Source organism: Abramis brama (genome assembly GCF_963993115.1).
Source record: "Abramis brama genome assembly, chromosome: 23".
Classification (NCBI taxonomy): Eukaryota; Metazoa; Chordata; class Actinopteri; order Cypriniformes; family Leuciscidae; genus Abramis; species Abramis brama.
The window spans coordinates 26,439,344-26,465,020 of record NC_139985.1 but is presented as its reverse complement, the minus strand read 5'-3'; the positions used below and the strand labels follow the sequence as shown (position 1 = coordinate 26,465,020).

General features: G+C 37.5%; 1 protein-coding gene across 2 annotated transcripts; it reads right to left on the bottom strand.

Moving 5' to 3' along the window:
• Positions 1-2,827: 2,827 nt before the first annotated feature.
• On the bottom strand, positions 2,828-18,370 carry ddx19b (DEAD-box helicase 19b). 2 transcript variants are annotated; one of them, XM_084101245.1, is made up of 12 exons: positions 18,120-18,370; positions 17,623-17,698; positions 17,450-17,497; positions 17,178-17,313; positions 16,422-16,514; positions 16,241-16,343; positions 14,951-15,065; positions 13,881-14,058; positions 6,070-6,307; positions 5,789-5,951; positions 5,485-5,676; positions 2,828-4,776 (listed from the first exon to the last, which is right to left on the bottom strand). In XM_084101245.1, the coding sequence occupies exons 1-12, from the start codon at positions 18,174-18,176 to the stop codon at positions 4,715-4,717; spliced, it is 1,461 nt and encodes a 486-aa protein (XP_083957371.1). In that variant the 5' UTR covers positions 18,177-18,370; the 3' UTR covers positions 2,828-4,714. The 2 variants fall into 2 exon arrangements, with proteins under 2 accessions (XP_083957371.1, XP_083957372.1); XM_084101246.1 differs by having other exon boundaries at positions 17,644-17,698.
• Positions 18,371-25,677: the final 7,307 nt, after the last annotated feature.

Below are 25,677 nucleotides of genomic sequence, written 5' to 3'. Positions count from 1 at the left end.
AAAAAAAAAAAAAAAAGTATGTCTGAAAGTATTGTTTTTATTATTTTTCTCCAATACTTGCCTGTTTAAAACCTGTGTTAAAGTTCTACATACATATTTATACATTTCTGGATACTGATTTTTCAATACAGTATTTTAGCTAAATGGAATGACGTGAAACACAAATATATATATATGGCTAAGTATGGCCAGAGCCCGTCTACGGAGAGCCTGCCCACTCCCTATTAAGTCCTATTGTACCGAATTTTGGTTGTAGTTCCACCAGAGTTCCACTGGGGGCGATCGCCCATGAGTGCAGAATGAATGGGAGTCTATGGGGCTATACGGCTAAATTTGTCCCTTTCATCCGACTGCCGTTGAGAAATCTCAGATTTGATTGTAGGTTTTGCAAGTTCAACATGGGTTATAGGTCGAAAGTTGAATGAACGAGTACTTAAGTCCTTTTGATTTCTTACAAGTTGAGTTGTTGTTGCCCATAACACGCTAGCATTCTGCTAATGAACGCTGATTGGTCAGTGAAGGACTGATTACGACCAGAGATACCGCTTGATGGCATCGTGGCATCCGAAGCGGGACCAGAAACAAACAAAACAAAAACTCTTCTAGCACGTGTATTTACCTGTGTCAGCTGTGTTGTCGATGCCTCGAGTGAAAAGAAAGTGCAGAGCGCGAAAGCACCAAAGTGACTGAAGGATTGCCGTAAAGCTGTATCTCTGGTCGTACGATGTGTATGACGTCATTGACACTTTAAAATACTTTTTAAAGCAAATAAGTGACTCTAAAAAATCTAACACCCAGCAATGTGTAATTTCTTTGCATCTCCTTTCGAATACAACATTCAAATTACTAGACAAAAAATTATATCCTGAGAAAAGTGGATTTTGAGGAGTATAGCGCCATAGACCTCCATTCATTCTGCACTCGTCCTGTGAGCGCCCTCATATGGAATCAGAGTGGAACTGCAACCAGTTCAGAAGCCGGAAGTGTACTGAGAGTGAAACTTCTCCCCCTTATTAGACATTCTCTGGTATGGCTAAAGTATACTTCACTTTAAACGGCATAAACAGAACAGACCGGAACGCAAGCATGCAGTGACAATGGAGTTCTGCATAGACGAGAGATTGTGCGAAGAGGTTAGAAAGTATTCTCACGAACAAATAGGGCTGGGTGACAAACTCAAGCTCCGACGACATTTCTCTTTAAGAAAATTCTTGTTTCAGACTTAATTCATGAGCAGTGTTTTGTTTTGCTCTATTCTCTGATGTCAGTACGTCATGCTTCGGGTCAGAGGTCACTCTTTCGCCGTAAATTGATGCGTACGGCCTGTCGGCCTGTTATTTTATTTTATTTTATAAAGTTTTAAAGGGGTCCTTGATTATGATTCCACTTTTCTAACTTTAGTTAGTGTGTAATGTTGCTGTTTGAGCATAAACAACATCTGCAAAGTTACAACGCTCAAAGTTCAAAGCAAAGGGAGATATTTGCTTTTAAAGAAATCGTTTTTTAAGGACTACAACAAACGGCTGGTAGAGACTACACGACATTCCTCCCGGGTTAGTGACATCACCAACCCTAAAATTTACATAAACCCCGCCCCCGAAACACGCAGTCCATGTTGAGAAGAGGAAGAGTTGTTGTAGGAGAGCACATTTGGAAATCTGCTCAAGCTGTCACATCAGTCTTTTTTAACATGCAATACAGTACGCAACAAATGCAATAGTCACTCTGTAGGCATCTTGCAACAGTTCCCACACGAGCAGATTTATAGATTATCATGACAGAATATGCTATTCAGACTTGAAGATAGTTAACTCCACATCAGCAACATAAATTCATAACCTAACCATTCAGAAACGTCCTGTTGCATTCTATATGTTGTCACTTCTTCTTGAGTCTCTCCATCATTGTCTGACTCCAGTTTAAACATAAAAGGCAGAACAGTTTCACACACACACACACAAGCTCTTGAAGCTCCACCCTCTGTGCCGGGAGCAGCAGCTCATTTGCATTTAAAGGGACACACAACGACGTGTTTTTACTGACCCTCAAAAAGGGACAATTTTAACATGCTGTAAAAAATTATCTTTGGGGTATTTTGAGCTAAAACTTCACATACACACTCTAGGGACATCAGAGACTTGTTTTACATATTGTAAAAAAGGGCATTATACCACCCCTTTAAATATGGATATTTTTCTTACACAAATGTATTGCTTTCCTTCAGAAGGCCTTTATTAACCCCCGGAGTCGTATGGATTACTTTTATGATGGATGGATTCACTTTTATGGGCTTCAAAATCTTGGCCCCCATTCACTACCATTATTAAACTAGGAAAAGCCAGGATATTTCTTTACTACACCTCTGATTGAATTCGTCTGAAAGAAGAAAGTCATATACACCTAGGATGACTTGAGGGTGAGCAAGTTTTTGGGTGAACTATCCCTTTAATTGGTATTTAAATATTTATTATTTATTATTGCAGCTCAGAGGAGGCATGAATGCATTTACACTACAATTAAATACCATGAGATTAATGGGTTTCAAATGGGAATTACAGGTATAGTTCACCCAAAAAGATAACTCTGTCTTCATTTACTCTCCCTCATGTTTTTAAACCTGTATGATTTTTTCTTCTATGGAACATAAAAGATGATTTGAGAAATGTCTCTGTATTTGTTTGTTCATACTAAGTAGAACATTCTTTATGGCTATATTTTGTAAATATATGTATTTTTTATTATATTTTAAACGTATATTTAAATATATATAGCCTATAGTAAATTATATAGATTAGAAAAAATAAAACACATGACAGAAAGTCAAAGATACTTAGATTCATAGTTTTATTCTACCATACATCATTCAGACATCAATATCAGCACAAATGCAGCAAACCTGAGAGATGCTGGATCTGCACAAACATTCCTCATCCTGTAACATCCAGACACTGATCAGCTCCAAACACACACCGAGTCTGTCATAACACAACTTCCAAAGCGATGCATACTTTTTTGTCGTCAACATTAAGTTGAGGTGAAATATTGAAATTATTAATAATTTCAAATGGCTGATTTGTCATCTGTAAGTGCATGTTTGTTGAAAACCAAAAAATATCTTAGAAACATTTAGCATGTAATAGACAGTGATAAATGAAGCTAAATTGGTACAAAAGCATCTTCATTGAGGTGAACATGAGACAAATCACTGTGACCAGCCTCGTGGTGCAAAGTGGAAACATCACTGAATTGTCCTCGAGCATTATGGTTATTTCAGTTACATACTTACAAAAAAGTGTAGCAATGATTATGCAGGAATGTGTTTGATAATAGACAACTCCGTTTATTATCTGATGCAACACCAGATCAGTTGTTGGTTTCTAGACAGTCCTTTCATTTATCATAGACTTAACATCAATGTTGTTCACAAGAAAAAATGCCAAAAAAAATAATAAAACCCTCTATTTAATATGACATCAAATATGATTGACAGCTTGAACCAAACAGACAAATGAAGTTATCAGAAGATGTATTGATCAATCTAGTATTTCATCATCAAAAAGTATTCCCTTCAAAGATGCGACTGACACACTTTACCCCAACCTCACATGCCGATGAATAAAATATAGGTATATAATGGAGCTGAGTGCAGTGTCGGCTGAGTTTAGAGTGGTTAAATTAAAACATTCCATAATATAAAATAATCATTTGCTATGTCTACCCTGAAGTATACAGTGAGATTGTAGATGCGTTCACATCTGCCTTTTACATTTTTAAGGCGGCTGTAAATGGGAATGTGGCACAGCCTTCTGCGGTTACAAACTCAGTTGCATTTGTGTACTTTAACCTGATCGCTTACAACCCAATGCAGATGGGGATCACAAACAATGCTTCTTCCATGACACATCTGCTTTCATTACACTGCATCTGTTGAATATACTAACTATTTCACTCTTTGTACTTATTAAACATACATGACAATATTTCATTACGATGAATAGACCAGTTTGCATTATTCCATGTTAAATCGAGTACTGACGAATCCAATGGAGGCACAAATCTTTGGCTTTTTCATGATTTTAGACTAATAAAAGGACTTTGGCAACTATTTCTTTTAATTCAAAGCCAATATCAGCCAGCATCCTTTCAGTAGAAATGTTTTACTTTGTGAGGTATTGAGTATTGATGAACAATACAATAACAGCAATCTCTCATGATTAAATAAACCCTGCATTTTGACTCCTAGTTTGGAGTGTCACAAAATCAAATGTAGCTGCACCGTTTTATACAACACAAATATACTTGACCAAAAATGCAAATTGTTCATGACACATAGAACCATGCATACTTTAATTACAACAAAAAAAAAAGTCCTTGGTTTCGAGTCCCATATTAAAAACCAATATAACAGTCAATGTAATTTCTTCCACACTTGGTGTGAAGGCAGGCTGTTAAAAAGTCAATTTAAAAGGTGCATGATGCAATCGTTAATATGGAAAGGCATATTCCTTGTGTCAGTATCCCAGACATTCTCCTACAAGTGATGTTAAAACTACACATTCAGAATTTATTAAGAAGTACAAAGAGTGAAACATTAAAAACACCATCTGAGATAAAACTGCTGCACATGTAAACATCCTCTCTGGCACAGCTCTTCCAGCCTCTGAATTAAAATGTAGCGTGAGCAGAGTCCTATTAGAAGAACAAAGACGGACGCTCAGTTAGCGATTTTCTCAATTTCATCCAAATCATCTGTGTCCAGCTTCTCGATTTTCTTATCTGTGAAAGACAGACAAGTGAATTAACCCACATTCAGAACCACAAGAACATGGCAATATATAAAAGTGCAGATATAAACTCATGAACAGAACGGACCTGGACCAAAAGTTAAAGTTTTATCAGCATGCAAATGAATTCAAACTTTTCTATTTTTAACATGTTGTAAAACGCATTTTATTCCTGTGCTGGTAAATTTCTGGCTCAAAAGAACAGCATTTATTTGAAATACAAATCTTTCATAATACTATAAATTATCACTGTTGATCAATGTAATGTCTAAATGTCCTTGCTAAACAGCTTAAATAACAAAAAACAAAAACTCTGCCCCCAAAAGAGTAAAAAAAAAAAAAAAAAAAAAAAAAGTTAAACTGCGGCTCATTTTTGTTCATTGATACTATTATATTAATAATATTAAAAGCTTATATTTCATAAAGAACATATTTTGGATATAATGTTGGGTTAAGTGACTGCCTTGTGTTATTGTGCATGTTGTTTCTGTACTTTGACTATACTTTCAAAGGTATTTTATGTATTTTAATAATTTATTCCATTGCCCCATTCACAATTGGACTAACCCATTATGAATTATAAACACGATTTTTGCATTAAATTGAGGGACATCAACAGAATGTCCCAGCCTTGCCGATTACGCTTGATCCTGGACATGCCTTTAATTTGTTAAATATGGGAACTGAAGGTTCAACTTACTGAAGTGCTCCTGGATGCGGTTGAGGATGTTCATGCTAAATCTGCTGTCCACCATGTTGATCGCCAACCCTCTCTTGCCGAACCTCCCAGTACGCCCGATTCTGTGCAAATACGTCTCATTGTCAGGGTTGCCATCCTTATCCACTGGCAGATCGAAGTTGATGACCACTGAAACTTGCTCCACATCAATACCTAGTAGAAAAAAAATGTTTGCAAAAGCAGCAATTAGGCAAAATCTGCTAAACCTGAACTAAAGATGAGTTGGACACCTTAAGCGCTGTATAACAGGTAAAATGACATTCACCTCTAGCACAGACATTAGTGGTAACAAGGACTTTCTCCTTGCCGTCACGGAAACGTTCGATGACCGCTGCCCTCTGTTCCACCTGCATCTCTCCGCTGAGCAGCGCCACCTGGTGGCCTTCTCTGGACAGCTCTCCTGCCAGCCACCCGGCCGTTTTCCTGGTCTGTGATGGAAAATTATATCATTAAACTTAGAAATATGTATGCATTACTTTAGTTAGGCCAATTCTTTCTGTGCTTTAAAATGAAATTAAATAACTCAACAAATGATATTGTACTTACGTGGCAGAAGATCATGGCCTGTGCGATAGTAATGGCTCCATAGATGTTGCACAAGGCCTGGAACTTCTCCTCCTTGCTGTTGCAGATGACATAATACTGCTTGATGGTGTCCAGAGTCTCCTCTTCACGCTTGAGTTTAATAATGTTGGGGTCAGGAACGATCCTCTTCGCAAAGTTCCACACAGTTTCTTCAAATGTGGCAGAGAACAGGAGCATCTGGCAAGTTTTAGGAAGCATCCTATAAAAAACAAGGTTGTAATACTTAATGCAATTCAAAAGACATTGATCAATTAATGCATTTTTAAAAAGAAAACACATTCTCTTAACCCAGTTTATTGTTGACTATAGCCCTATTCGCACGGGATTAGTATTACCCCTGGACCTCTGTAATTAAGAAATTACCCCCTGACGTCTGTGTTTTTGGTGGCTCATTCACACGGGCAAATAAATGTTCGTAATTCCCTCGAGTTTACGGACTTTACAGCGTGCGCCCACCCATTCACACTTCACTAGCTGAACGTGCTGTAACGAAGATCGCGCTGCAGTATTGCAATTCAAAAAAAGAACTTATTTAAAACCAATTTATTAGAGAAATATATTATAGAATATCATAGTAGGCTATTGTATAAATATATAATATATCTTCTTTTTCTTTTATTCTTTGTCCATATTTACAACAAGCCTGCCTGAAGAAGGTATTATGAATACCGAAACGTCGCGATAGGCTTGTTTTTCTATTCATTTTATTTGGTTTATTTCATTTTATATAATTTTTACTCTCACACTTTGATTTCTTGAGATACTTACAGGATGGACGTCTTTAGAGGCCGTGTGAGACAAATAAATGCTCCACGATACAGACTACTAAATTACACTACCACAAAAAGCGTCCAAACTTTCCAAAAGAGCTTCCATGTTGCGCCAAAATACTTAATTTGACGTTTCCATGACAACGGTCCGAGTTGAGCTTCCGGATCACGTCTTTACTGTAGTTTGTTTTCTCTTTTGCAGCACTTCATAGTTTTTATTGGAGAAAAACTATAATCGGATTGGAGTAGATCATATCGAGAGATTTTATTGTTAATATAGTTTTAATACAGACGTAAAATGGACTGTTAAACGGCCCATAATGGTTATTACGTTCTTTAGAAAACGATAGGCTCACAGAAAAACAGCCCAAATCACAGACATGGGGATTCGCACGGGACTGGTATTATCAGAGGACCCCTGTGTTGGCCAAAATACGGTAGGTAATTTTCAGGGGAATTTTTACAGACATGGCAGATTCGCACGGGATAAAAATCACAGACGACCTCTGCGATTATTACAAATTACCGGAGGTCCCTAGGTAATACTAATCCCGTGCGAATAGGGCTTATGATTAGTATGCCATTCATTGGTTTATCTTCCCCAAAAGTGTAAACATTGAGTCTCCCAGGCACCATCTAAACATCGAGAGCAGTTCGCTCAGATCTGACAGTCTCTGTCCAGCTCAACCAATAGCGTGAGTTAGGCGTGGCTACTGTAGCAGGCGGAGCCAGAGGGGGTTTAGCTGGTGTGGGACCATGACTGACGCATTACATGTAGGGTTGGGTGTCGAGAACCAAAAACAAATTTCCAAAAAACAGGGATTCGATAAGACGCACGCATTTCGATTCCTGACTTTGGGGCCGTTCACACATCGCGTTTTTTGCGCGTGCAAATTCGTTATTTCAAATGTAGGCGCGCGACAAGCTCGCTCATAATAGAAGCGATACGGTCGCTCGTTTTCCCAGGCGCGCATATGCCTCGGCGAGATGACCGCAGGTCATGTGACGAAAACCAACCGACCTTTCCGTAACATCGAAAGCTCAGCCGAACAGCTGATCATAGCTGTACAAGGCGGGTTTTATTTCTCATCTCCATAAATACATCTAGTAGTGAAGCTAATGCAAGGGCTAGAAATCAATTAATCCTTTGCTGATACTTCCTCGTCATCATGGAGAACGCAGTTCATGGTTGCATAGCAACGACAGACGTCATGGGAGCGCAAGCGCTTGTGGAAAGGAGAAATCGGCGCGGCCGCGCTTTCCACGTGTTTCTAGACGCGATATGTGAACGGCCCCTAATTCAGGATAGACTGAGAATAGGGCATTGTGATGCAACACACTACAATGGACGTTTCAATACCATACAGCAGGGGTGTCCAAACTCTGTCCTGAAGAGCTTAGCTCCAACTTGCCTCAACACACCCGCCTGGAAGTTTCTAGTATGTCTAGTAAGACTTGATAGCTTCTAGCTGCTTCATGTGCGTTTAATTGGGGTTGGAGCTAAACTTTGTAGGACAGTGGCCCTCCAGGAGCAGGATTGGACACCCCTGCCATACAGCATCAACATGAAAGAAAGACAAATATACCTGTTTATAGGACTTACTTTGTGTGTGTGTAGACAGCCTCAAACAGTTGTGGCGCGTCATGTCAAAAAATGCTTATTATAAGAGAGATGCTCGTTTTTGCTCTATACGCTGATTTCACACAGCCGTTATTTTGAAATCGAAAGCAAGGCTCCGGTGGGAAGAAAACCGGAAGTGTCGCCTTTAATCACAGGAGAGTTGTGAATGCGATGGCGTATTGTGTTTAATGATGTTGTGTCAATTCTAAAACTGTACATACATTTCTTTCATATTTTAGACTATATACAGTGAAATTCATTTATAAATAAAATATTTTTTTATATAATTCAGAAAGTAAAAAAAGCAGGAATGAACTATATACATATCCTATATTGGATATTAACATCCAATAGTGTAAATTGCGGCAGCAGCTTCAGGTTGGTAGTCCAAAGGCATTGTTGTTTATCTTTACTTCCGGGGTTCTTCCCACCGGAGCCAAAGAGTATAGAAGTACCAAGAGGCGAAACTCCGTTGCAGTTTTGACAACAGCCACTAGGTGTCGCTTCGGTAGCGCGGCCGCCATTTTGGACTGAACCAACGGCTTTACCGTTAGCACAACTACCGTATACAGCATTAACATTATGTCTGGAAATTAGTGATGCACCGAAATGAAAATTCTGGGCCGAAACCGAAAATTTAGGATGCACTTGGCCGAAAACCGAAACTGAAGCCGAAAATGGCTTTTTAAAAACTTATATATATATATTGCTTGAATTTAATGGATCTGAAATGAAAAATCACAATATAATAATCAAACTTTTATTAACAGTTACATAAAACAAAATATTTTTAACAATAAATATACATTATTATTCTTCAAGTTTTATGTTCCATCAAATAATATAGTTTTTTAAAAATTGTGCAAAAAAAATCCACAATTTGAGATTTTTGCAGAACAAATGTTACATATTGTAACTTTGGTGTCCTCTCGTATAGGGGTGTCACTTTTGTGAAAAAAAAAAAATCCTGTTCGATTTTTGAGACATAGGCAAAGTGTTCATTGAATCGTTAGTAAATTGCCTATATTTGGCGTTGATCCGTTTTCAACAGCAAATATAGGCAAATCCATGGACAACTAAACAGGCATTAGGACGAACGTAAAGAGGGCGCTTGAGACGCGCACAAGTCAGCAATGTGGACTGCCATAACATCAATGAAAAACATTACTGGAGGCTACATATTATGCACTATATTATGCAGAAATAGGCTGTGTGTGTGTGTGTGTGTGTGTGTGTGTGTGTGTGTGTGTGTGTGTCAGAACCTGCAGTTGCTGTGTGACGCGCGTTCGCTGCGAGCGTATAGTGACGAGCTGGACGCGCTCCGAGAGAAGGCCGTTAAAATCGATTCCCTATTTTCGTTTTCGAAACTTGTGTTGGTTGGTCCGATCGATTGTGCAGTAAGTGACAGCCCTTTGACATGCTTAATCTTTGATAGGCAGACGCGTGATAACAGCTCGACCGTGAGTGAAACCTAAGCGCTTGCGCACGGATGGGAGGGGCGGGTGACATTCATTTTCGGTTTACGTTTTCGGCTGTTTTTTTTATTTCGGCCCGAAACCGATAATGCCATTTCGGCCGAAAATTTTCGGCGGCCGAAATTTCGGTGCACCCCTACTGGAAATAATTGGAAACAAAGAAAACAGTGTTCTGCCATCAACTGCAACAACTACCAGTGTACAACCAATCAACTAGCATTTCATAGATTCCCCAAAGATCCAGAGAGGTAAAGTAGAAAAGGTTTTTATTAACTTTAAAGTGAGCTAACGTCAACGATAACAGGTGCTGTAACGTTAATGTAAGCTATCCCATAACCGCAGTAACAGTTTGCTAACGTTATGTATTTGGTCGAAATTGTCAAGACTCGAAATGGGCTTTTTAAATTGCATACTTTCAGAGATACATGAACACCTAACCTGGCAAATGACCGCTTTATTAATTCATTGTTATCACTAAATTAACCCTTTAACTGTCACCTTTTTTTCGCATAAACATGAAAATCACTATCCAAACTTAAAGGTGCCATAGAATGGATTATTTTATTATTTTATAATGTTTCCTGGGGTGCCCTTATAATGTTAGTATGTTTTTTAGATCAAAATTTGTTATAATTTAGAAATAAAAGGCATATTTCCTAGCCTGATTTCATCCATTGATTTGAACACTCTGTTTGAAGGGGCGTGTCTGCTGTGAGACTTCAGTGTTGTTGCCCACTGCTGTGATTGGCTGACATGCTTGCATATGAAATATCTGGCATTACATGTAGAGCTATCTGGAAAACTTTTACTATTACAGCTTTTATATGTTTTTACTATTACAGCTATCGGGATTAACGAATCATGAGAAGTTTTTTTTTAAGTATTTAGATCTATTCCCATCACATAAAAGGTTTCAGTGATGAGCACTGAGCAGATGACAGCCTGTTGATCGCGTGAATGAAGATCTTATCACTGCAACGCGATATACTGATGCATAAACAGTGTTGAACGACTTTGAAAGAAAGATTATCTGTCTGAATTTGAACAATTACACATCAGAAATTCACATAACTCATGGTTCTCCAGAGGCTCGGATGAAGGAGCAAAAAAATATTTTTGTGTTCATTTGTACAACCAAACACTGAGCAACTGCCATGCTTCGTTCGCTCGTTTGCAAGCCATGATGTCTCTCGAGGAAAAAACAATATCGCGCTGGATCTAGATAACACAATGTAAATTATCGTTAATAAAATCCCTACTTGCCGCTTGCGGGAATATAACGTTAGTTGAAATTAGGGCTGCACGTTTTCAAGTTTTTCATTAACCGTTAACCGAGGCCCTTAGCGGTTAATACTCGGTTAACCATAGTGTGCGCGCCGCAACCCCAGATAGGCGTAATTTGCGGGTGGGACATGTCCCCAACACTATTTTCTAAGGTCGATATTGTCCCCACCACTTTTGAAACATCTCGCGGCACGAATACCAATACAAATAAACAAAACATCTCCAGTTAACTATTCATTTAATTCGTTCGTTTTTTTTTAGGCGATCTAACGCTGAAATGTTTTGTTTTTTAAATCAAATGATCAAAGTGCTCGTTGCCGCTGCGATCGAGAAGGGTCTTGTAAAACGTGCTGAGGTATTATTTCGTGGCCACGAAACAATTCACCAAAAAAAAAAAAAAAAAGGAATAAAAAGCTGTAGGCTACGAGAATAGTCGGCCTTCACTGAAGAGCTATCTTCACAGGTAAGAAAAACAGTTTAATAATTATTTTTAATTCGTGGCCACGAAATAATTCACCTAAATATTCACCAATTCACAAAAAATAGGTCTTTAGCATTCACTAATAGTATCAAACTGTTTTTGGCCACGTTGTAATTCGTAAAATCAAAATGAGGGAGGGAATTAGTTCAACGTGTCCACGATTTATTAAAACGAGGGAACAAATAAGTCGTCGTAACAACTAATTATTTAGATCAGTGGACAGGGCGCATAAGAACAAACTGTGAGAGAGCCCCGGCCGCGCGCGCGCGCACTCTCACCGCCTTCAAACAACACGAGCGCTGTATTGCTCTCTCTCCCTCGTGCATATCAACACAATAGTAAAAGGTCGGAAGACCGATTGTGTTTTATAGATTAGTAGTTTGTTCATATAAAGTGTTTGATTAGCAAGTACATGTTTAGGAAATGCATAATACAAATTGTATGGGTTAATGTAACGGTAAACGGACTCTCCGGGAGTCCGGGTAAAACTGTTGTGATGAAACTGCGCATGCGCGGGGTAAAACTGCTGGGGTAAAGCTGTGGCTCTGCGGCTCTGCAGACAGATATTATTGTGCTGCGATCAGTGGCGCGGATACTATGTTTGTTTCTGGCTCGCGCACAGCCTTCACTCTCGGACGTGCGCTTTCTTTGCCCGCTTCATATTAGAAAACTGGTCTAGCGGTCTCTGGTGGTTCAAAAATGTATTACAACTAAATTCAATGCACGCCATTGACGCCACTTAACCGAGCAAAATGTTTCACTCGGTTACGCAATTTTTAACGGTTAATCGGTTAATCGGTTAACCATGGACACCCCTAGTTGAAATTGCCCCCTTCGTCCGTTTGAGACGCCGAGAGAAGCCTGGCTGCTTGATATTGTTGTAACAGTCCGTGGTGAAATGGGCAGAGCAACTAAACAACTTCGAATTAAACTGTAGCGGTATCCGATTATAGATAGATAGATTATAGATAGATCTGCCATTTTCCCTATAATCCTCCTCCTGCTTGTTTCTTCACCTGCAGAACTTCTGATGATTCGGCTGTGCAGTTTCGCCTGGCACTGAGCATGGGCTGGCATATGCAAATTTTTAGAGGCGTACATATTTCCCATCGGTTTCGTCACAGTTGGTGTTATGTGGAGATTCGCCCGTTTTTCAGGGGTGTTTTTCAAAAACGAGATTTAAATAAGAAAGAGAAAACTATGGTGTTTGAGACTCACTGTATGTCATGTCCATGTACTGAACTCTTGTTATTTAACTATGCCAAGATAAATTCAATTTCACATTCTATGGCACCTTTAAATGGTTGTAATTCAAGAATGATTTGGAATATAGACCTATGGTTGGTCTTGTTTTAAAGAAGACATTTGTCAGATTATTGTTGAAGTGAAAAATTATTAAAGTGAAACAGAAAAAAAGTTATATAAGTTTGAGTTTATTAAAATGTACAAATTTCAAAATATAATTATTTATATTTTATATAAAATAGATATATTACAAAATATATTTTACTCTAGAACTGCAAGAAAATGAAAGCAAAAAATCTGAACAAGTTGTGTTCCACATTTTAGGTTGATATGTTGATATCTCGCTTCCTCACCCTTTCTGCCGTGTGCTCTAAGTTAACGTTACACGGTTTGGAGCTGCGCGCTCTTGCTCGCTCGCTCGCTCTAGATTCCGGGAGATTTTAGCTAATTTGTGGGCATCAGGGAGCCGCTATCAATATGCGGGAGACTCCCGGAACTTCCGGGAGACATGGGATGTCTGCTATAGAGATATTAAAAACTAGAAACTACTATTTAGTTCATTTAACCGCTTTTGAATTTGAACCGGTATCGTTCAATTCTATGACAGCTGTGTTGCGTTCAGTCCAAGATGGCGGAGCTGCAGCTCTGCACATGGGTGCGTTTGTTGCAATGGAACGTTCTATTGAGTTTCGCCTCTTGGTACTTCTATACTCTTTGCCGGAGCCTCACTTTCAATTTCAAAATGGCGGCTGCGTGAAATCAGCGTATACAGCGTTACTCAGTTGCTTACAGCTAAAAGTATTGCTAATATATTTGACCTATTGAAAGTAGCCTGTTGAGATATGCGGTCTCAGGCCACTGTAGACATTTAGCAAACTATGAGGGAAATCACGTACCTCTGGATCCGAATGCTCTGGTCTTGATGGCCCTGCGTAGCGATCATAACATCAGCCTCATCCAGCACAAACACTTTGATCTTCTTGGGGTCGATGAATTTAAGCTTTTGGCACCAATCCAAAACAGTACCAGGAGTGCCAATCACGATCTGTTCCTGTAGTCTTGTTCCACGCTCCACTGGACCAAACAAAACACACACGGCTCAATAACATGCACAATTATACAGTCACACCAGCCAATATCAACTATTGCATGCTAATCCGAAGTAATAAATATTTAATTATCCTTTGACGCTGACATCATGGACATTCAAAGGCTGCACGATATTGGAAAACACTGTTTTTCTGCGATATTAAAAGATCACAGGACTTTTCAGCAGATGACTTAAACTATATTTGGAAATTATTTTTAATTAAAAAAAAATTAACGGAAATATTACTTTTGCACTGAGGACTTTGAGTGCAAAATTGTTGTAGAACTAAATGATTTGGAAAAAACTTGTTTATATTTGTGTTTGCTTTTTCCAAGAACCAACTAAAACCTCTTTAAGTAACCATAAAGTGAACTTTAAAAGAGTTCATAGGCCACATTCCTGCTGTTTTTAACCAATTCAATATAAATTGATTTTGTGATTACTGTTACATACAAATATTAAACCAAATAAGAAATATTGTAATACTATTGTACTGTAAAATAAAGTTTAAAAAAGTTGTAAAATTAAAATACTAATATTTACATCTTAATTTTATTTTCAAACGGAAAACCAAGCTTTTATTTTGACCTGTTGTCGGCAAATACATATTTTGCGCTGTTAGTTTCAGAGTGAAGCACAGCGTTCATTTACACGCATGAAGTCTGAAAGGGTAGCGCATCATTTAATTCAATCGTAGCCTGCGTGATTTGACAATCGCACTAAACCATATCACGACAGATTTTATTAACATATATTGCACAGCCCTAAAATGGGGTCAACAACTAAAATTCTGAAAGTCAAGGAAACATGCAGTAGATAACGTGTTGCTAAAGAGTTATGAAGTAAACCTTAATTCCAAAATATAAAAGCACTTACATTTGTTTCCTCTGATGGCATACACTAGTTGGACTTCAGGGTAAAATTTCCCCATCTGCTCAATGACCTTGCCTGTCTGCAGAGCCAGCTCATACGTGGGAGACACACACAGACACTGGGCAAAGAGAGACAGAGTCACTTTAACACTAAAACATTATTTGCATGTATTTCATCCACTGATTCTTATGTGTTACTAGGGTTGGGTACCGAAACCCGGTACTGATATGGAACCGGTACCCAAGTAACCGGTATGTAACCGGACCGAATTAAAACGCAGATTTCGGTGCCACTTAAATGCCTCAGCTCGTCAGCTGTCGGTTGAAATATCTGCCCTCTGGTTCTCGGTAACAGACGTAAGAAGCATCATCACCGCATGTGATCGCTAGTTAACCTTTCGACGCGTACGATCGATCGCACTGGTGTGATTACAACGTTCTGTTCGCGTTAACTCTGTGTTCTCGCGTTGGCTGGCGCTCAGCCAGAGAGAGCTATTCAGTGTTTAACCACATAAAGTTTATTTTAGGTTTCAGACATTTAAATACACAAGTACTAGCAAAACAATACATTTATAGTTTGTAAAATAAAAAAAGGCGGCAATCAATCTATGTTTGTTTTGTTCCGCGTCATGTTTAGTGTGAAAAGTCGGTGTCCCTACAACAGACCGGCGTACATCTAATCCCAATGAGCGCTCATTGTCACAGTTGTAAACATGACGGCGTTCTTCTTCCGCGAGGGGTTTCACGTCACGGCATTTAAGGTGATGCGTTCTAAAATAACGCTCACCTTGTGCAGGACATGCAATAAGTCAGGAGAGGTGTCGTGTTTGGCCAGAGAAGGCAAAAATGTGGCCATATTTCTGCAAAAGAATTGCTGAAATTTAAAGCTGGTTTGTAGCAAACCAAAAACACAGACTACTTAGCTGTTATTAGTACGGTAACTGTTTTTTAGTGTTTAATTATTGTAGTTGGGTTAGGTGGCTTCGGTTCTATTGTGAATTTGTTATGTAAATTTGTTGTGTTTTCTATTTAGGCTACTTATTTACATATATTAAAGTATACTTTAAAATTTTAATTGTTCAATTTTAAGAATATTTATTTTATTTTTTTCAATAAAAAAAGCCATTCTTTAATGTCATTCACCATCGGTTTGAGGCTCTTAATTTTTTTATTTTTTTTTACTATCGGTTCAGGCACCGGTACCGTTTTAAAAGTATCGATTTGGCAACGGTAGCGAAAAAAATAAATAAAATAAAATAAAATCAAACGATACCCATCCCTATGCGTTACATACCTGAGGCCATTTGTTTTCAGGGTCCACATGACTCAACATGGCCAGCACAAAGGCAGCCGTTTTACCCGTGCCTGACTGAGACTGAGCGATGAGATTCTGTGGACTGGAGGGGAAGAAGGTGTTGTGTTCAAACTCTGCTCTCATTAGGATGGAAGAAAAATAGATTAAATAAAGAACTTACGGTTCTGCGAGCATCATGGGCAATGCAGTCTCCTGGATTTTGGAGGGCCTGTTGAAACCCATGGCATACACTCCTTGCAACAGCTGAGGTTTCCTGGGAAACAATGAAAAAAGTATAAAACGTGTAACCACTGCCATCTGAACCCTGATGTGCACCAAAAAAGCAGGCCGAGAACTTAAAAGGTGGGTCTCAGTCCGCTTCTAAACAAACTCTAGTGAGGTTTGACAAAAAAAATGATTGCAACAGATCAAAGACAAACCAAAAACAGGACATGATGTCACAAGATGCGACCCTAAAAAGGACAAAATGCTCAAGCATAAATGTTTTTTCTCATCATAGGAGATATGTTGCCCATTATGTGCCAGGGTCAGAAATGGTGAGGTTGTGTGACGTTCTTTGGAGGCGTGTTAAGGGCAGGTTTTAGGGCAGTACGGCGGGGCTACTGGCCCAACAGTGGAAACAAAACATGATTTTGGCCTCTGTGCTTGAGGTCCGAGGCCACTGACCCCATACATCACACTGTTAGCCCTGGATCACACTGGTTTGACAGTGGAAAAGCAGCCATTTTCTTTTTTTTGGTCTAAACCAAAAGAACCAAGAGAAGTGAACTAGTGTATACACACCCTTAAAGTAGATCTGTGTTTTTCCAAGTATATCTTAGTTGGTCAGTAATGAAATTACATCTAGTTATTACATTAGTCTGCACACATTAAAGCTGCAATGCAATCAGGAAGGTGTAACAACAGTCAAACTCACAATCGCAGCTCTTCAAATGACTTGACCGAGTACAGTGGAGAGTTCGGATCCCTCTGGAGGACTTCAACTTGATTGGTCGTGTTCACTAGATTACTGCGGATCAGTTTATTTAACAGTGACTGTGCTGCCTTGTCGTCTGCAATTCAGATCAGTTTTAGTCAACTCCCATGAAGAGAATATACACACACACACTCAAACCAAACTGAACTTAGATAAGAGAAGAAAACAGACTGAGACTATGTGATGATGCTGCGGTCTATATCATAAATCACCTTTATCGTCTTCCTCGGTTTTATTGCCATTTCCTTCTGTCTTCGCCCCTTAATAAAGAGAAAGGAAGAAAAATCAACAACCTCATTCATCATTGGAATCCACAAGCGCAAAACACAAAAATACAAATCTCACTTAGTGATGTTTTCAAGTATTGAGGAACAAGAATTCTTACCATTTGCTTCAGCTTTCTTACCATTTGCTTCAGCTTTCGGCTTGTCATCTTTTTCATTTATTTGCAAGCTGCTTATCTGTAAATTAAAGTGAAATTACTTTTTACGATTGCATATGCACAGCTTTAAAAAGGTATTATAAATTTGTCGAGGATATGCAATACAAGTTACAGAAGATCAACTAAAATATCAGTACAGTAATACTACACTAATATTATACAGTATCTCTCTCTCTCTCTCTCTCTCTCTCTCTCTCTCACACACACACACACACACACACACACACACAAGGCTATTTGTTTAAAGCGCCCAAACTGATCTGAACCCAAGTTAGCATGCTTTGTGTTGTTACTGCGACAACAGCATTATTTAAAATTGATTGATTACAAATATAACGGCACTGTTAAACAGCCAAGTGAATTGTTGTGTTTCGTAAAATCTTTGATTAAATTATTCAGTTTCTTATAATGATTGTGTTCAGTTTGAGGATTCAACTCACCGATTCCGCTGCGGCTTCTTGTTCATCGACAGCCTGGGCCCACGAATCTGTTGCCATGTCCTTACTTGTAAATAAAAAGTTTTTCCTTAAAAGCGAGAGTCGATGATTTAACAGTGGACTGTTAAATCTACCTGTGCATAAATTCTTAATAAAATTAAAGTTAAAAGACTTGAATGCAACAAATTGATACAATGGCGTGTGGCGGTCCTTGCTTCTTAAGGGCTGCGACACTCACACCTCCGGGCGGAAACAGTTCTCGTGTGTACATGGTTCCTATTAAACGTTCCGCTGTGAGGTTAAAGTCACCATCAAATCAAAATGGACAATTCTTTTATATTTTTTTTTATTTTTTGAATACAATTTTGATGTATTTATAATAAACGTTTAATGATTTATTGTAATTTGTTATTTTTATTAATGTGCCCTCGTAATCTTTAATCAAAACAACAAACCCTCTTGCATCGTCATCTTGTTTTCTCTGATGATGTGTTTACTGGCGCGAGGGCGGGGCAATCTGTCACTCATACGAGATCGACCAATAACAAACCACAACTATCCAATTATTGTTTTATTATAATGCATCAAACAATACACAGATAGACATCTACATGAATTAAATTAGGCTACATCAAACATGTAGCCTAAAATTTCACAAAAAAGAAAAAAGAAAAGAAAAGGTGTTAAACATATAGGCCTACAGACGAAAAGATTATGCATCAGTGGCATTAGGCTACCAACAAAGTTGTAATTTTACCACACACACACACACACACACAAATAATAATAATAATAAAAAAAATAAAAAAAATAAACCTAAGAAATTTAAAGCTACACTGTGTAATTTTTTAAGTTGATTCTTAGCAAAAAACACTTTGTTCTTTCAAAATTATATGTGCTCATTAATGTGTAATTACTAGGGGTGTAACAATATATCGTGTCACAATATATCGCAATACAAAAATGCAACAATATGTATCGTGGATAGTGACAATAGGCCTATGTATCGTGGATAGTGACAATATGTATCGTGGATAGTTCACCCAAAATAAAAATTACCCTGTGAGAAAAAATTGATTTTTTCAGAGTCAGTAGGCTACTACATAAAACTACAATATATTACGTTGAATATAATGTATAATAATGGGGGAATATTAGTGTGTCCTGATAATGGTTATGTTATAAGTCTTATGTTACCAGTAAAAAGTGGCCTACATTATTTAAAATATATTATAGTGACAGAGTGCAAGCATATTCATCTAAAATAATTCTGTTTTTTAGGTTCAGAATCATGAATATATTTATTCTGGTGTCACCATTGTCCAAGCCTATTCATTTACACCCACAATGTTATATCAAATTTAGCATTTAATCAACAGTACATTTTTTCTTAACCTTTTATTATATGTCTTGGAGTATCGCACTAATATCGTATCGTGAGTTCAGTATCGTGATATGTATCGAATCGTGAAATTAGGGTATCGTTACACCCCTAGTAATTACTTTTACCAACTAATCAAGTATTCTCGTAAGCGTAGAATCTGCCATTTAGAATACATATGAGCGAGTCGCTCGAATGGCGGCAGCCATGTTGCGCCTCCATCTTGAAAATACATTAGCCAAAGAGGGACATACCTGGAAATTCAAGCTTCGCCTTTCGCGTTTTTACACTCAGTGGCACCGTGACGAATGCGAGGAGGAGATTACTCACGACTGCCGGCAGATTTGAAATAATACGGCCACCGTAGGAGTTAAAACGCCCTCGGAATGGGAGGGGCTAGAAAGTAATATTCAGTTGGTAGTCATAAACAATTTCACCGCTAGATGGGAGAAAATCCTACACAGTGTAGCTTTAAGAAATGCATTTTTTTTCTTGTTCAAGAAGCCATTTCACTCAGACAGTCTACGTCACAATAAGAAAAGACTATCATGCCGACTTTAACTAAAATAGGCCTACTTCTGTTTTTCAAAACGGTTTCTCTTGGACGGGTCATTTGTCATGAACAAGTCTTTTGGTTTGCGTGGGTACATCAATATATCAATATTTTTGTCCCATCTTTTAGTCCACGCTCCTACTCTCAGCACATTTATGAATAAGGAAAGGCAAGTAGTTTTTAGCATCGACCAAACTTAAGCCTAAACTTCAATTGTTTGCTTATAATGTGTATGTTTTTACTGTAATCGGTTGCAGGCTATTATGGAGGAAAACATGTGTAGTCTATAAGGATAGAAATAAGTTCATATTTACTTGGTTAAACGTTCTGCTCCTGTAATGTTATTAGCCTACATAACACACATTATACAAACGTTTCTGAAACCATTTCTATTAACAGTATAAAAAATAAGATGGAGATTTTTGAGTGTAGTAATAAAACATTTGCCCTTTCGGGCATCTCCTTCACAAAGTCTCTTTATCTCCACGAATGTAATACAACATGTAATTCTATAACTGTACATGCTACAGCTATCTGAACAAATCCGTGAGTGCAATGGCCTATGAAAATTCACTATTTTAATATATTTAAATGTCTTTTTTATATTGCTGTGATATGCAAAGACCTGTATAACTGTCTTCACTCATTCTTCTTTGCATGTAACAGCAATCTGTACATTTACTATTAGTGTTTGTATTTTTCATTTTTCTAAATCTCAGCATGTTTGTTTGTTAAAACTCAAGAGAAGTCTTTAAATCACAGAATGCTCTTTAGATCACGTCTCCCAAATGTTGCAATACAAGAGCAAGTTTTGATATGAGTAATTCTCAGTGTTGCCTGTAGATGCTGCCCCACACTTCTGGAACATTCTCACAGACAGGCAGATCTCAATGACAGAAGAACAGAATTGGCTGGAATGAGACATTGTATATTTAAAAAATGGGGAAACTGTCTATTCATGTGCTCTGTCTGTTAGACGTTCTTCTAGCACAAAAGAAGAAGAGCAACTAGAATATCAATTCAAATGATAAAGGCTCAAATTATGTGTTCAAACATTTCACAAAATACAAAAATATAGGCTGTTTATTCAGTTAATTTATTGAATTCACACATTTATTGCTAACATTGTTGTAAATTATTTATAAAAGCAAAAATAAAAAGTTATTTCAAATGTAAGATTTTATTTACTCAAATAAATAGTAACAATGCTGCACATATTTCTAACTAGCATAGATCAGTGGTTTCTGACTCAATTTTAAAAATATGTTAACAGACTGTGGTTTTATTTATATATTTATATCTTTTTGTTTGCTTATTGATTGTGTATTTCAGTGTTTAACTATCAAGATTGCTGGTCTGGCTCTCTTGTTAATTTAATGAGTAATTGATTCTGGTTTGTTCTCTTGTTGAATAGGCTGACTGAGTGTCGCTCCGCTTGTGTCTGAAGATTACATCAGTTTGTGTTGAGAGGCATCTTTTTCTTCCCAAAAGTATTCGTAACTGTGGGAAAGAGGGAAAACCTATTCTTTTCATCTTTGCTATTCATAATGAGGAACTTCGCAAGTGTCCATGGCAACTAAAGATAGAAAGATAACGAAATGCACCTTCACACAGACAGAGTATTCAGTTCACAAAAAAAACTTATCTGGTCTCAGATTCAGTTGACGACATGTGTATGCAATACAGCTGTCACGGATGTGTCTATAATGAAGCACACGACGAAAGGAATATCCACGAAAAGTCTTTAATCAAAATCCAACTAGGAAACTGGAGAAGAATAACAATGAGAAAAGATACACAACCACATGAACATCAACGATACCGGCAGTGCCTGTCCTAGACTTCTGGGGGCCCTAAGCAAAAATTTTAAGGGGCCCCTATATCAGTGCGTTCATAAAACCCCAAAAATGACCCTCAAGCCTCAAACCCTTAATCTGTTCCTTCAGAGCAGTTTCACAGTCAACAAACAACAGTGAGTTGAAACAGTAATACAATAAAAATGTATTACAAACAACTGGACAAATACAATAGATAAAATATTGAAATGAAATAAACAATTTAGCCTACTAAAAATAACAGCCTACTATACACACTGTAAAAAATGATTTTTTGGTGAAGTAAATACTACTGGAAAAAAAACAATGTAATTTACATGAAAAAGTTAGTTCAGGCAAGAATTAAAAAAACTAAGTAAATTCCATATCAGTACTTAATTCAAGCGAGTAGAAATGAAAGCGTAAATATCAAAATTTTACTTAATCAAAATTAAGTAAAATTTACTCAACTTTTCTGATACTGGGGTTCCCATCATGCACTGGACCTTGAATAATAATTGAGGTTCATTTTTCACTGGTTTCCAGCTGTATTTACACTGTTTTATCATTGCTTTTGTTGTCAGGATTAGTAACTTGCCATTTTGTGACATTTCGAGTAAATTTTCTGCTCAAAATGACACATTCAAACACAAAAATGATCCATCAAATGTTACCGTCATTGTGTATTGTCTACCAAGTATTGAGGTCTTTGCATTCACATGCGGCTTAACATCTGACATGATGAAGAATAAATTACTTAGATAATCTAAGTAAAGCACATACTATATATGACTGGTATAATTCAATATTATTGTTTGAGTCAAATGTAATGCAAAGGAAATTTCAACTAAATCGATATTAATCAACCTTTAACTAGCCAAGTTAAAATTACTTATTTTCTTTGTTACTTTCACTTAACTAGGTTAAGTAAAGTTTACTTAATTCCATATTCCAAGTAAATTTAACGTAAAGATTTCTAATTAAAGCTACTGATAAATATGTTTAGGTTTTTACTTGGCAAGGTTTTTACTTTGTAAATTTACTAGCATTTTCTGAGTGGAAAAAGTTGCCTAGCTTTTTTCAAGTAAATCCTACTCCAAATTTTTTTCAGTGCAGAAATTGAATAAAGTAATCAAATGTAAAAAATAAAACACAGCATAGACATCACCGTATGAATTAAATAGACATTAGGCGCGTTTCCATTACAGAATTTTTTCTAAATGTCGACAAAAAACTATTGCGAAATGACAGCGTTTCCATTAACCGATGTTATGCAACTAAAACTTCATTTTTTCCTCTCGCGATCAGTAAAATCATTCCAAAATGGAGGTTTATGTACTAATCCCAGCCACTGCACTAGCCAATAATATTAATCGAAGGAGACGTATGTGTGTTTTCCAAGCATTAATGGAAGGAACGACCCTTATTATACTTGAGAGCGGCTCATATGAGGAGTTTCTGGGTGTTTCTCCCTCATATCTGCTTCAAGGTCTTGATTGTGGCATTTATTTGAGGTTCAGAATCCATTGTTCCTGTAATTATTTTGTCTTATATGAATTCTTAAGAACTCTGTCTTGTATTCTGTCCAAACACACCGCGCCATCTACGTCAGGTGACTGTAAATGCGCAAAAACGGTTTCCATTGCAGTTTTGCGAAATATTTCTTTTTCGAATTGCCTGAAAAACCACCTCATGTGAGCGTTTTTGCGATAAATGGGAGTTTTTGCGAAAATTACGTGTTTCCATTAAGCATATTTTCAATTTTCAATTTCAATTTATGCAATTTGAAGGGTAATGGAAACGTGGCTATTGATTATTCCCTAAGTTACTAAAGTTATTCAGTGAAGAGCAGTTAATGATTCTCTTGTTTTCTTTAGTTGTTTGATTAACATTAAATGAGAGACAGCAGCAGGTTTATTAGGCTGCTGTCACTTTAAGACCGTGTATTTTTCCATTTAAGCGCACACCAGAAGCCCTAAGTAGCCTATACTTGTCCATGCCCCACTTTCGCAGTTCAATACGCTTTTAACTCCTTTTTAGTATCGAGCAAGTCCGGCATGAGACTGATTATGATGGTCCATGATTTGACTGATTTGGAGGCGACAGCGCACCGCTTTGAATGTTTTCATAATCATTGTAAACCAATTATTCACACAGACTTAGGCATTAAATCATCTTTGAGAGCAAGGGGGCCCTCTGATGGTTTGGGGGCCCTATGTAATTTGCGTACTTTGCGTATAGGGAGGATTGGCATATTGCGTATACGAGTTATTGGACAAAGGAACAGAATGAAACACAGGGCTTAAATACATGGGGAACGTAACCAAACTGAACAGAAACAGGTGTGAGGGACTAATTCAAGAAACCAAAGTATACTTTGGCCGTCCGCGTTCAGTTTGGTTTCCGGTGGAAGAGTGACCTCTGACCCCACGCATGACGTAGGATGTAGGAGTAGCTGGGTAACAAACTCAAGCCTTTTTGGCCTTCAAAATCTCAGGGTTTATTTACTCCCATTACTTCACTTCCTGAGGACAGTCCTAAATAGCATCACTTTCTCCCTCACACATACAAACATTCTTATGTGCAAATTTGTTTTAAGTAATTTTTTTAATTTGCTCTATGTTTGTTGAGAGTAAAATTACATTATAATATGTTTAAATTTCATTGATAGATTCATTTAGTTAGAATTGAAAAATGTTGTACATTTTAAAATAGTACATTCAAAAAAATTATAGTTTTAAAACTAAAATAGTGTTCACAATTTTTTTTTTTGCTTGTGCATTACTACAATAAGTAAACTACTGTTTAAGACAGACCAGAACATTTAAATGAAATTAAATGCACTTTGAGGTGGTAATAAGATGTTAAGCTTTGAATGTACTAAAAAAATAGAAAATAATAATAATTTATTATTATTGTCTTGTGCCTATTGTTAAATAAACTATTTTGAGAATTGAATTTTCTTATGGCTTATTTGTTCACATGGTTTGGGTAAGATTAGGCTGGGTTATGGTTCAGTTCTGGGGTTTCTGGTTAAAGGGTGGTGTCGATATGGTTAACTTATGGCTGAGAATTGGTACCAATAATAAAACCTGTTTTGGCCCAGTTCAGGGCCAATTAAAGGTGACTAACTGGCTGAGATTCGATTTGATTTGATTCGGGCCAGTTATGGCCCATGTGTGACCCTTGTCTTTAATCCAGTTCTGGGCCACTTCAGGGCCGTCATTCTTTGCGGTACTTGGGCCGAGGGAAAAGTGATTGTGTGGCCCGGAGCTGGGCCAGAAAAAATTTGCTATGTGGGATAAAGCTTGGATATTTTTTTTTTTAAATAACTCCAATTGTGTTGAGTAAATTATGGGATATATTTTTTAATTTTGTCCTCTAAAGGGACATAGTGAAGGAAAAAAATACAGTAATATGAGATGGGAAGAAAAAACATATCCATTCCCTCGAGAAACTTTGCGTACGCTCGCAAAGAACAAGATTTTTGCGAGGGAATGAAAAGCGAAGCTAAGTTTCTAGTGGGAACGCAAAACGTCTGCTAGCATTGAAATATATTTTCCTCCCATCTCATATATTTTCCATCACCATGTCCCTTTAGAGGCTCCGTAAAAACATGTCTAGTCGTGCTAGTTGAATAAAACTGCAAAAAGAACATTGATATGCAAACATTGACTTGTTATGCCTGTAAAAGTGAGGCAAACATCATGTACAGAGCTCTGACTGGAATGACCAGAGGTGAGTACTTTATTGTGCTGGTAGACAGGCAATCATTCTCCAATAACATGTTCCCAGTACTGCCTTATTACATTC

Bases quoted from the DNA above. Each gene is read 5' to 3' on its own strand.
- ddx19b (XM_084101245.1), bottom strand. From the start codon at position 18,176: ATGGCAACAGATTCGTGGGCCCAGGCTGTCGATGAACAAGAAGCCGCA. The intron at 17,699-18,119 runs GTGAGTTGAATC...TTTAATTTACAG, and splicing joins AAGAAGCCGCAGCGGAATCG to ATAAGCAGCTTGCAAATAAA. The intron at 16,515-17,177 runs GTGAGTTTGACT...ATTGTTTCCCAG, and splicing joins TCATTTGAAGAGCTGCGATT to GAAACCTCAGCTGTTGCAAG.